A 12,492-nucleotide genomic window follows, 5' to 3' on the forward strand; every position below is an offset into this window, starting at 1 on the left:
CAACACTGCAGAAGGCAAAGAAACCTTTTCCACTTGAAGAGGCATAACAGAAGATAAAGATGGTACAGGTACTGATGACGCTTTGGATACTTCAGAAACAAAGTTTGATGAAGAAGCGGCAGAAACCATCTCTTGCTTCTGGTCAGATAAGTCTGAAACAGGGAAAATAGGAACGACTAGAACTTTTGTTCAAATATGTAAAATCATCTTGCATAACTTGCATACATGACAAAGTAGGGGGTGAGGGAGTAGAGAAACATGAAGAATGTTTAAGCAAAAACATTAAATGTTTTCAGCTTCCACTAACTTCCAATTAATGTGTACTTACATCTCAGTGCTTATATATTACTCAAAGTAAAAAAGACAGGAAAAGTTACAGGTCTGATACTTTACTAAATCTTTAGTATATTCTCCCCTCCCTGTTTTTCCAGGTTGAAGAGAACAGTATGAGACAATCACTATAGGAGCAGTTACAATCAGATCACATTGAGGAGACTGAAAGGGAATTTGCTCAGCCACTTAAATACGTAGTTTTAGAAGTGAATAGATCAGACTTTTTACTATAGATCTTTCAACAGACAAGATGAATTCTCTGAAGGAATTTCTTAAATAATAAAACTAGATATGCATGGCATATATAGCTTCCTAGCATTAATCTTGTAACACAGGAAGACTCACCTAACTCAATATCTTCTACAGAAGAATTCTGTAAGTGAGAAAAAAATACCTCTCAGCACTTTGCACAAAAGCCATTAATTTTCAAATACATATTTACAGACTAAGAATGTAAATCCTCAAATTCAGGTGTTATAAAATTTGAAATTTATGAAGTCTGATGGAATGTAAAGGTGAAGAAATTTTTTAGATAAAGCATCCATTTGCAGACTGAAATCCACTCATGGTATCACTAAAAACCTGCAACCAACCAACCAAAGTGAGAGTAATACTTCAGAGAATGAAAGAGTCTAAACAGTATCTTAAATGAGCTATTCCTACGTTTTCTCATTCATTTACAGCTGATTGTCTATATTCCGGGAAAAAAAGTCCGTAAGATGAAGATTAACTCCTCTTCATCACTGCTATTCAGACATATTACAAATATCAAGATAAATGCAAGTTCAGCTGCTAGTGAAGGTCAAATTTGGACAAATGCATAAATTAAAAGGGATTTTATCCCAGCACCCTTTACTTGGATAACTGTCAACAAAATATAATAAATAAATAAGTAAGCACATTAACTATGCCCTTGCCTCAAGACAGTAGAAGTAAATATATTAATTGCACTGAATTTACTGTTTTAGATAACATTTATTCTAAAGATAGCTGGAATGATAATCTTATATCCCAGTCTGCCCCAAATAAATAGCAAAACTGAACACAAAGATCAATAGAACCCTAAAGTCCAAAATAACAGCATCTTACATAAAACGTCAATTGCACAATTTTCACCTCATGGAATTATAAAATAATGATTCCCTGTAGTTTAAAGTCAGCTTGCACTTGCAGCATGTAAAACCTTACCTGAGTTGATACATCACTAGAAACAGAATTTGAGGAGGGTGGCTGCAATGAAAAGATACCTTCATTAAATACAAAATTGGTATCAAGAGAAGGAAACCTCAATGTAAAATGTTAAAATAAAATCTTACCTTTGCTCTTACATATGCTTTCCTTATTTTTAACCCTAGTTTTTGAGCTAGTTCTTGGGTAAGCTTAATCACACTTTCATCCTAAAAGACATAAATAAAATTTCATCGTTTACATGTACTTGTCATCTAATCAAGACATCTGTTTCCACCTCAGTCTATATTCTGCAAGATCCCTTTATGCAGAATGTCTCATAAAGTAACTTTACTCTTTCACAAACATATGGGACTGTAGGCTAACGCTGAAAAATACAGCTACCCTCAAGCAAAATCACTACAATATTTGGAATTTTTTAAAAAGACAGAAAATAGACGGTATTCTTCTCTTCCATTTATTTGAATCTAAAATAATGTAAAGATTTTTCCAAAACCAGAGAAGTTCAAAGAAGTGGGGGCTTTTATTGGTGGATGTTTTTGTTTATTTGAGGAGGGTGTTTGGTTTTTGAGGGGATGGAGGCTTGTTGTTGTTTCCTTTTTAGAGAAATTGAGGGCCACATTTCTGGTTACCACAATGTCAGCTACTACATAACACTGCTGCATTTTTAATGAGAACTCCATATTTTGGCAGTAATTGCATCATACAACTAGAAAAGCTGAGCTAAAAGCCTGGTCGTATTTTACTCGGCTCTATAGTTGTAACAACTATCCATTTAAATTATTTTAAGATTTAGTTTTCAGAATGTGTCCTACAGCTAGAAAAAGCTATTTATAAAACTTATAGAAAGGCATATAAACCTTAAGCAAAACCATTCAGGTTTGGAGATGCAAAGTGAGGATCCAAAGTCCAAAGTTACACATTCAGATAAACTGCTGTGTCTTTGAAAACACAAACAAAACCTTCTCTATATCAAGAGAGAAACCTAGGCTCAACAGTTTGTCTAGCCATTTCACTATAATTTTTTCTGTAGAAAGGTGAAAAAAATGTAACTTGGTATTCTGTCCTGTGGTCAGGACAGAATCACAAGTCCATTCTGAGCAACGGGTGTAAAGTTTCCATCAGCATTTTATTTTAGTTCAAATCAGGAATGCATTCCTGAAGTGAATCTCTTAATCATCCTCTCACTGCATTTTAGTTTGCCTTATGAAGTGTCTCAGAGCACCAAATTAGATTCATTTTGGATGAAACTAAATTGAATGTGCTGCAGGAGTGCACTTGATGCACTCCAACTCTTTAAAAAAAAAAAAAAAGAAAAACCAACCAAGCAACCAAAACCCCCAAAAATCACAACCAACCATAGAAATCGGATCCTCAGGACCAGCATTTCAGTCTACAGATCCTGTCCCATTATATGACACATTGCTTGCTAACATAGACATAGCCTAAGATTAGAGGGGCATAGTAAGTGATTTAGCTGGAGGACAATGCACAGATAAGAATGTTACTAAATGCTTGGAAAACTAAAATACAGTTATCAAAAGAATCAATATTATAATTATGGGCGTTTTTTTTTCTTTATGTCATGATTATACTTCTGACCGTGGAGAATTTTAAACAGTTAAGTCAGTGGTTCTAGTGTTGTTGCAAACATTTATGGCACTTGACCCCCACTGCAAATTGACCATTTCTTTTGCTGCAAGTTAACACAACAAACTGAGCTTGGGGACTGTAATCTCTGCTATCAGTCCTCACTTCCACAATAAAAATTAATTCTTAAAAGTAATAAAAAATACTGCACTGAAAAACACCCAAACCAAGCAAAAAATCTTCAGTGGTCTTGATGTAAATCTATGTTTCCTGTACTAAATCTTTAAAAATAACCATCAATACATAATTTACCTACCTGTGGCACTGCAAGAGAACATTTCGCTACAGCATCATAAGCCTTCTTATACCTTCCCAATTCATTCAGCGCTTTTGCTTTCCGATAGAGAGCTCTGAAATTGTTTTCATTCAATCTTAGTGCTATCTCACAGTCTTCTAGAACTTTTTCATGCAATCCCTATGTGGAGAAAAAAAGAAAAAAGGCACTACTCAGAACTACTGTCATCAAAATACTGAATTTAAACCATATTAGATGAAGGTATCGAAACACTATAAGACATTGACCAAGGCTACTGCACTCTGCATGTATGAGTTTTGCTAAGTCACCAACTTATGCAACTACAAAGCAGGGCCATCATTCATGTAAAATCCAGTAACAGTTATGAAGACAATTTAGCTCTTTCACAAGAGCCATCTTATTCCACAGAGAAAGCAGCAGACTCAGGTGCAATCAGCAGTTTAAATGGATAAAAATACTGTTCCACCAACTTCCAAGCCTAGTATGACTCTTTTGTGTCAATATTCCAGTATTAGTAACTAAAAATATCTCAATAATTACATTTATAAAAAGAAGAAATTAAAGAATATGCCAAAATGAGGATTTGTAACACGCCAATTCTCAAACTAACACCAAGAGCTTTTCACTCACTAGGAAACTTTCCAGGTCTTCGTACATTTTTAGCGTATTGCTCTTGAGAAATCACGCAGTTTAATCAGAAGCTTACCATATTTGAAAAACATGCTATCCTGTTCACGTGCAGCTTCTCTAAAATATCATCAGAAACATGGATTTCTTCAGAATTAGCATAATCAGCTATATTTATAGCTTCTGTATAGTGACTCAGTGATCCTCTCCAATCACCTTCTCGATATACATCATTCCCTTCATTGAAAAGATTTCTAACAAGCTCTCGTATAAATAACTGGAACAAAGAAAAGAAACACTCATACAGAACAGTATTTGTGTTTATCTTCCATATTTCCAAATACATTTTTAAATATAAAACTTACACTTGTAACTTCACTGAATCAAAATGAAATGCAAAACTTTTGCCTATACTGGTATTTTTCTTCTGATATTTTCCAAGACAATCTCTAATATTCGACACCACAATACATGTAAATAAGAGAGGCTCAACTACTGATAAAAGAATTACTCGTATAAGTTAAAAAAAAGACACACACCACATATATATATATATATATGTCCCCTACACTCTTTTAGCAAGCAGCAGCCATAGCAACTGGCAAATGAGTAGTACACAAAGGCTGCTGCTTTTGCAGAGCAAAAGATTTTGTAGTCTAAAATGTGAACGATTGCATGTTTATCTAATATGTTCTCAAATCCAATGAAACCACCTACCATTGGGTAAAAACGCTAAAAAGATAAGCCTGAAAATATAAGTAAAAGTTATGGAAAATAATAACATGTACAGAAACAAAATGTTGTGAAGATTTATATGACTGAGGTCTTCTTATCTCACTTTTGGTGTGCTACTCTAAACTTTACTCAGAATAGCACATTGTTTTATCCAATGAATGCCCCAAAATTCATCCTTAACACTAGTAGAGAAAGAGTTAACGTGAACTGCTGTATGAGTGAATTCCGTGCATCCAAATATCTGAACACCTGTATCACAATATAAGTAGTCCTCCAGTCCCAATACTGAGCATTGTAAATTACCATTCATACTATACCATTACTTAAATGATGATTAAAAACAAGAATAAATATAGTAAGATAGGTCCATGCTAAAAACCCTTCTGGAAATGCAAAAGTAATTTCATTACCTCATATTGTTCTTGTGTCCCTGGATAGGGCAAAGTAGATCTAAAAAAAGAAATTACAAAATTCACTTATTATAAATATTGCTTAAAAGATGATCACATTGGAGAATACTGGTTCTCACTAAAAGCAGTCTCGCTGCAACAGGCAAATCTCTAAATATCATCAATTGCCTGCACTGAACAAGGCTGGAGTACTGTTAGATTAGTTTTGATTAAATAACTGTTTTCTGATTACTAATGACTCATTTTCATTTAAAATTACATAGCCAGTCTTAACTCTGCTGTTCAAAACGTATTAAGGTTTTGAATGCTTTCAGTTTAAAACCTCAATGTTGTTTGTTTAAAAACAATTTCCCTCCTCTCCTCCACTGTGCAGAAACAGATTATACACGAGGAGAACTGCAATCTTCTTGTAAGTATTATAAAATGACAAATTATCTGTCAAAAGAAAACATCGATTTTAATTAAGTCATACCAATGACACTACAAGTAGTAAGACTTCTTTTATATGACACACAACAGAGATTTTCTCTAGCACATTTACTTCTAGTATTTACTTCTAACTTTTCAGGAAGAAAACCAGGAACCCTTTCCCTCATATAGGTTATCTGAGAATCTGTTTCTAAGTAATTTTTTAAAGGGCAGTTGTCTTTTTGTTTTAAAGAACGCCTTATGCGAGCAGTGAACTAGCGTGAAATTTCACAATGATTTTAAGCTAGCCAGGATCTTCTAGAGAAGAATTTGGCATTGATCCAAATGAAAATGAACTAAGATGATTTTTCATTAGGTTAAGTTTTAGTTCCACAGTCGAAACACTTAGGTAGTGGTGAGCAAGCCCATCCCTTTCATTAGCAACCTAGTCTTAGGTGTAGCTGTCCATAGGGATAAGGTGGATTTTCATTCCATCAACATTTTCCACCCACCAAAAAAATTCAGTGCTGATTTTTCTCAAAGGCAGAAAAGGAATACCCTCCCACCTTCAATCTGCTCTGTTTGGGAACAAAGAGGGGTTCTGTCTTTTCTTTAAGACTGCTCTCCATGTTCGTGTTCGCAAATATTCTGAGGAGAAACACAGGTCCCCTTCCCTCCTCTGCTGGTGCTATATTAAAGGGACTTTCCCAGAGCTATCCATCTCACATATATATGTGTATAAGCACACAAGAATAAAGCCACAAAATCATACTCTATAAACTGGAGTCCTTTCTTAATGTCCTGTTGTCTAGTGCTTCTCTCTTCCGACACATTGGACATGTTATCCTGAACATCCACTTTTCGGATATGCCACTCCTCAAAAAGGAAGAAAGATAAATGGCTGTTAATATATAGCAGTTTGCGTTTGGACCTGAAGGGTCCAATCTCACATCAACACTAACCCATCATACAAAGATGACACTGCACCACAGCTTCAGAGAACACACTCTGAGGCAACATCAAACGCCGCAGTGCTCACAGCGACGCAGGCAGAAGCCCCAGGTCGGAACCAACACCAGCTCTGTCAGCGCCCAGTTACACAACGCTTCTACAGAAAACCTTTCTTCCAATTTCTACTTCATCTTTGGTTTTCCACTTAACTACTCTAGATCATGGAAAGTCACGTTAGTGAAACTAAAGCAAACTACAAGTGCAGCTTGCACGCATTACTGCTAAACTAAGGATCCACATTGTCTCCTTTAATAGCTTTATACTTCTTCTATTGGTTTGTTGAAGTACAAATAATCTCAAGACCCTGGTATATTTATTAATAAAACCCAAACTGATTAAAAACCTACCATCAGCGTTTAGAGTAAGATAAGTCAGTTCTACAGTCTCTTATCATAATCCAACCACTAATGTGTAATTAGCAGCAAAATACTACTGCTTTAATAATATCTACCAGCTGATCAAGGTGAAAATTTTGGAAACTTTACCAGTACCTACTTCATGTGAAAAACTGAATTACTTCAGTGTAATTCCACATCATCAACTTGGCATTTAAATCCAATTTAAGTAGTCTGAATCAGTGAATTCTTCTTTCTTCATGTCTTTCATTTACTGGATTTACAAATGTTCAAGTTAAATAGGCTAAAACGATCTGCATAACCTTTGAGATAAGACTATGTAAAATATGGTTTCACAGCTGCATACAGTTGTGACTAACTGCAATATAAGACCACAACTTGTTTTTAAAAACAAACAATCAAACAAAAAACCACACAGCAGGACAAAGCTTCATTCTGAAAATAGTGAAATTCAAAAAAAGGCTTTTACCTTGAGGAAATACGTATTTTTGTGAAGAAAATTACTTTTTGTAGGAATTTATAGTTAAGAAAAGAAAAAAAAAACGCAACTGCATGCAGTACATTTCTGTTAGTCTTGAAACTAAGCTAAAACAAGCCAGTATTTTGTGCCAGGGTACCATTTCACATCAATGACAGAAGAATGAAAACAAGTGAAATAAAAACCAAAATAACCCCCAGTAAACTCAACAAAATCCTAACTGAGAATAGAAACCGGCTGGAGAAGATACTCAGTTTCTCCAAATGATTTGGAATAATGGAACAACCTGAAGAGCTTTCAGCTCTAGTAATGTTTACAAACCTTTCCAAAGCATCTTAACCGAACTTATGAAGTTTACACCATTTCAAGTCATTAAAGCTTAGCCCTATCGTAACATATTCCTAAAATAAGCATAAGAAACAGTAATTTTCTTAAGGTCACTAAGCAAATTAAGGGAAGCACTCCAGGGTCCCCATTTCACCTCACTTCCTACTGTGACCTCTAATGTCAGCAAGCTTTAAAACAATAAAAATAAGAATCAGTCTGTAGATAAACATAATGGACAGCTGCAATAGTTCACTGACATGAATTGCTCAGATATTGCTTGTTTAAGTATATAAATAGCACTTAGTAATCCACTCTCCAGAGAGGAAATAACTGTGAACACTTTTTGTTACTGTTTTTCGTGTTATTTTATGTATCATGTTTTCTTCCACAAGTTAGTACTACACACTGTGCTTTTGGTGTCCATGGGAAAGACTTTCATTATAAGATAAATGTTTTAATGGATAACAACCACATATCTATGAAGAAATCTAAACAGAAATGCCAATAGGAAATTTATTGGGAATCTGAATGTTTTTTATTTACTCATTCATGGTTTAGGTTTTAGAATTCAAACGAGGGCTAGTAAGAGTAAAAAGTTCTCATAATCAGAGACAGCAGCAATATCAGCATATGCTTTCCCACAAAAATAAGCAAGCTATGTAAAACACATTTTAGTCCCCTGAATAACAGCTGACAAAGTAACACCTTGCCAACACAACAGTTTTGCATATGTCAAGATCTGGGCAAGTATCAAGATCAGCTTTACTCTACTAATTTTAATGAACCCTAATACTTCACACCAACAACTTACAAAGAGATGAAGAAAGTCCAATACAGTAACAATTGCATTTATTTATCACCTCTAGCACATATATTAAAGAATAAATGATATACTGAAACTTAGGGATGTGCAGATCCAATTTCTCCATAACAATAAAATTAATAGAAATGTTACAAACTGGCATCACAGATAAAATAATAGCTAGCAAGTGATGAACATATGTGAGTGGTGTAATTTATTATTCAATGCAGTCTTCTATTTTTTCCCTACTTACTCATCTGCATCTATAAGATGTTCAGGCACAAAGTATCATTCCTTAACATACTTTGACAGTCATATTGGTCCAGTATTTGATGATTTTGCAAAGGATTTAAAATTGTTTCAGATAGCACCTTTAAGAGCGTCTCTCCCATCCAAATTATTCCTAGATCCTCTTGAGCAAGCAGGAACACGCCAGACGTATACAAGGCAAATAACAATCATGTTGTTGACTTCCAGTATCATCCATCCACTTTCAAAGTTTAAAAAACCCCACCTATTTAGCAACAGTTTTTCTCCTCCATCTGCAGGGACAGAATTTAAAACAAATATACATAGGTACCTACATTTAAAAAGTTAAAATGTTGCTTTTAACTATTACTAGAAAAGCAAAGCCTATACTATTGCTTTACTCTTTGTAGAAATCACTGAAAGAGACAAGCTAGAGGAAACAAAATAGTATGGGATCTGAAAAAAAAAGAAGAGCAGACTAACGTATCAGTAATTAAGGTCATAGGCAGAACTGACTGTTGCATTTAATGTTATATTTCTACAACTGCTGCTACAAGACCTATACAAGCTCAATTTATCAAATCTAGTAAAGCAAAAAAAACCCCTGCCTAAATCCAAACAAGTTAAAGAATAATTTATACTGTTTTATCTTCATCACAGGCTTCAATTCATCATGTTTCACGAAAGCCGAAGGCAAGCAACAGAGCGCACACTGCCAGAAGCCAATGTCACCTCTTCTGACAGATGCTGGATCCAGTTACACAAACAGGAGATACGGAGGAAAATAAGTTCGTGCCAGCTCTGCCAGACAGGAATACCTGCACTTTTTCTCTTATACAAAGCCACTCATGCCTCTTGCTGGTTATTTGCTTTCCTTCCAGCACAGGGCAAGACAATTTCCTTGTTTTCTGTATTTTAGCACTTCTGAGGCATTCAAGATAAGTTTTAAAGGACATTCACAGTATTTAGGATATGCCTAGGATAATTCTTCAGGCACAAGCCCTTTGAACACAACAATTGCTAGACTATCTTGCAAAGCAAAATTGATCTTTGGAATGCAAGTCAATAAATTCACACAGAATGCAGACAACTGAGGTTTTTCTGTGGAAGGAATACAGGCTTTGGTTATTCTGAAAAGGAAGGTTGCGCTACTTAAACCTTTGGACAGTCTAGCCTTTCCATTTCTAAATTGCAAATCCAGGGAGCAAGTATCTACACTTTGCCACACACACAAGTTCCCTCAGTTGAAAATCCAGTCCCAAAGGGTAGGGAACTGGGCAGGATAATTGTCTGCATATAGTTGTGCAGACAGCTTATTTAGAGATGAATGGAGAATAGAGGAAAAATGCGTAACACTGTGTGGGGTCCAGAGCTGCTACCACTAGGAATTAATGACCTTCAGCTGACCAAATAATTCTGATATTATTAGTTATTGACATTAATGGTTCCAGTTATTTTAAACACTTTCAATAAGCATTCTCTGCACCTTCAGGCCTAAATGCTGAAAACAACTGGAATTCAGTGATCCTCACTGCACTTCCTTCTCCACAGAGCTAAAACTTTAAAACTGTGCAGTTTAGAAGTGCAGCGTATAGATGCGTTCTGTTAAGGTACGGAAGCATATCCTCTTGCCATGCATCACTGAGTTCACTATTAATGCAATTACTGGCTTACAGGAATCTCAAATTAGATCTTTGTACAGTACAAAGCACACTGAAAATTTTATCATGATTTCTGCTGATAGATCTCTACCAGCTTCCATGGTTCTGCTGAATTATGAACCTCGATTGGGGTGCAAGTCTAGCGAAAAATCACACTGAGCAAAGAGACCCCTTCTTGTATTCTAGCATAAGTCCTCTCCCCTTCTTCATGAAAACAGGCAGGAGAGAAGGTGACAAACTCAAAATATTAAATCAACTCAGTTAAACATTAACTCATCATCTACACCATCACATATCAAAACTTTGATCAACAATCAGCAGTTGTGAAACCAGAAGTCTGTGTATAAAAAAAACTGTGAAAAGTTCACCAACATTTCCATATAGGAAAACTATAGTCCAGAAGTGAGAAGTTACACCCCGGGTCCTAGAATAAAGGGAATACTCCAAAGAGAATGGGGAAGACTGAAACAGAACCGTAGGAGTGAATATATGACTAAAAGACAGGCAGCATACATCCCTTTTGCCTGTAAGAAGCGAAAGCCCGTCTCTGCTGCTACCTCCTGCACCACTAACGGCAGCAGCAAGCACAATGCGTTCAAGGCATCTGGATCCAAAAAGCCATATACATGTAATTCCCACTCCAGGGGCAGAAGAAAGCAGGCCCCTACCTCAGCGGAGACAAGCGAGAAAAGGAAGTGGCACACATGCAGATATACCCTGCCGAGATAGATGGATGTCACTGACAAAAATACCTCCATTGCCCCGGTTCCAACACAGCTGAGAAGAACTGGACGCCAAGCACCTGCCCAACACAGAATAAGCCTGACCCAAAGTAGAGTTCTCAAAGAAACACTATTGGTCATCCTAACCATCTGATGGTTTAAATGAATAACTACACACAGACTAGAGCGCAAATTAGAGCGTGCCTTGCAGACATTGTAAACTGCTCAACAGACTTGGACTGGCATCAAGATGAGAAAAGGAAAATAGAAGTCTTAATACAAAACCTTTTTAGAAGTAACTTCCTCAGGCAGCAAAGGCACAGAAAATTTAATATTCATGCTCATGCCTCACCGGGCCATCACATAAGACATTTAGAACCTGCGCCATGCTGGGGGGGGGAAAAAAAACAGGGAAAACAGTACATGACACATTTCAATAGTTTTGAGTTAATTCCTCTGCTTCATCTAATACTTTTGGTTACAATCACACAATTCTGCTATGTCGGCTGAAAAGCTACTTAGTAACACAGACATAACTCAGTTTCAGTTTTTATTTCTGCAAAGAGGAACAAACTTAACCGTTGTCAAAATGGCATACCTAAATAAAACAAATGAAACAGAATATATAGGGACAGTTTAACATCTACGCATTCCACATCCTTTATTTACCCTAAGTATTTAATTGCATCTCCGCTCACTCACTCCCTAGCCACAAAATAATAAGATACTGTTCAAGGTTTGTTTTCTATTTTCATAGCTTTCCTACTTTTTTTTTTTTTTAATCCATGAAAGAAACAGGAGGGAACAAAGGCGCTTTTGTACAGTCGCTTCATTTCCCTAGGAAGTTAAGGCTAGAAGGACTTTGGTTTATGGTTCCCTTAGACAGTTTAGTAAAGAACAGATCCAAAATTCAAGTTGAAGGAGCATCTTATCAATAAATTCAGGTTTATCAACAGAATTTACACCAAGATAAGCTTTGGTAATCGATTTTGATGACTGCAACTGACAGTCTTTAGGGGGTTTTGTTCGTTTTTACTTCCTGCAATAGTTATGATTTTCTGTATCAAAACAGTAACGGTGCTGCCCAACCGACAACACTGTCTCAACAAATCGACGAAACGGAAAACCGGCGCTGTTGTTCCCTTTAACCGGACGGAGCAAAGCACAGGTCACAGCGCACACTTCTTAGCACACAAAGCCCGAAAAACTCGCCACGCGCGAAACGCGGCGGTGGCACGGGAGGAACCGGGGCACAGGACGGACACCGTCCCGCTGCCGG

At 36.3% G+C, this 12,492-nt stretch overlaps 1 protein-coding gene across 1 annotated transcript in view; it reads right to left on the reverse strand.

Moving 5' to 3' along the window:
• Window positions 1-6,508, reverse strand: part of ZC3H7A (zinc finger CCCH-type containing 7A) — a 22,801-nt gene extending 16,293 nt beyond the window's left edge. The window contains exons 1-8 of the mRNA XM_010290134.1: window positions 6,380-6,508; window positions 5,200-5,239; window positions 4,134-4,331; window positions 3,428-3,586; window positions 1,650-1,730; window positions 1,522-1,563; window positions 679-706; window positions 1-152 (exon numbers count right to left, since the gene is read on the reverse strand). The exon at window positions 1-152 is cut by the window's left edge and continues 141 nt beyond it. Of these exons, the coding sequence (XP_010288436.1) occupies window positions 1-152; window positions 679-706; window positions 1,522-1,563; window positions 1,650-1,730; window positions 3,428-3,586; window positions 4,134-4,331; window positions 5,200-5,239; window positions 6,380-6,447 (768 nt within the window). The 5' untranslated portion in view covers window positions 6,448-6,508. The remainder of the gene's footprint in view (window positions 153-678; window positions 707-1,521; window positions 1,564-1,649; window positions 1,731-3,427; window positions 3,587-4,133; window positions 4,332-5,199; window positions 5,240-6,379) is intronic.
• Between the last annotated feature and the right edge of the window lie 5,984 nt (window positions 6,509-12,492).

The sequence above is a fragment of the Phaethon lepturus genome, unplaced genomic scaffold, assembly GCF_000687285.1.
Source record: "Phaethon lepturus isolate BGI_N335 unplaced genomic scaffold, ASM68728v1 scaffold35006, whole genome shotgun sequence".
Taxonomy (NCBI): domain Eukaryota; kingdom Metazoa; phylum Chordata; class Aves; order Phaethontiformes; family Phaethontidae; genus Phaethon; species Phaethon lepturus.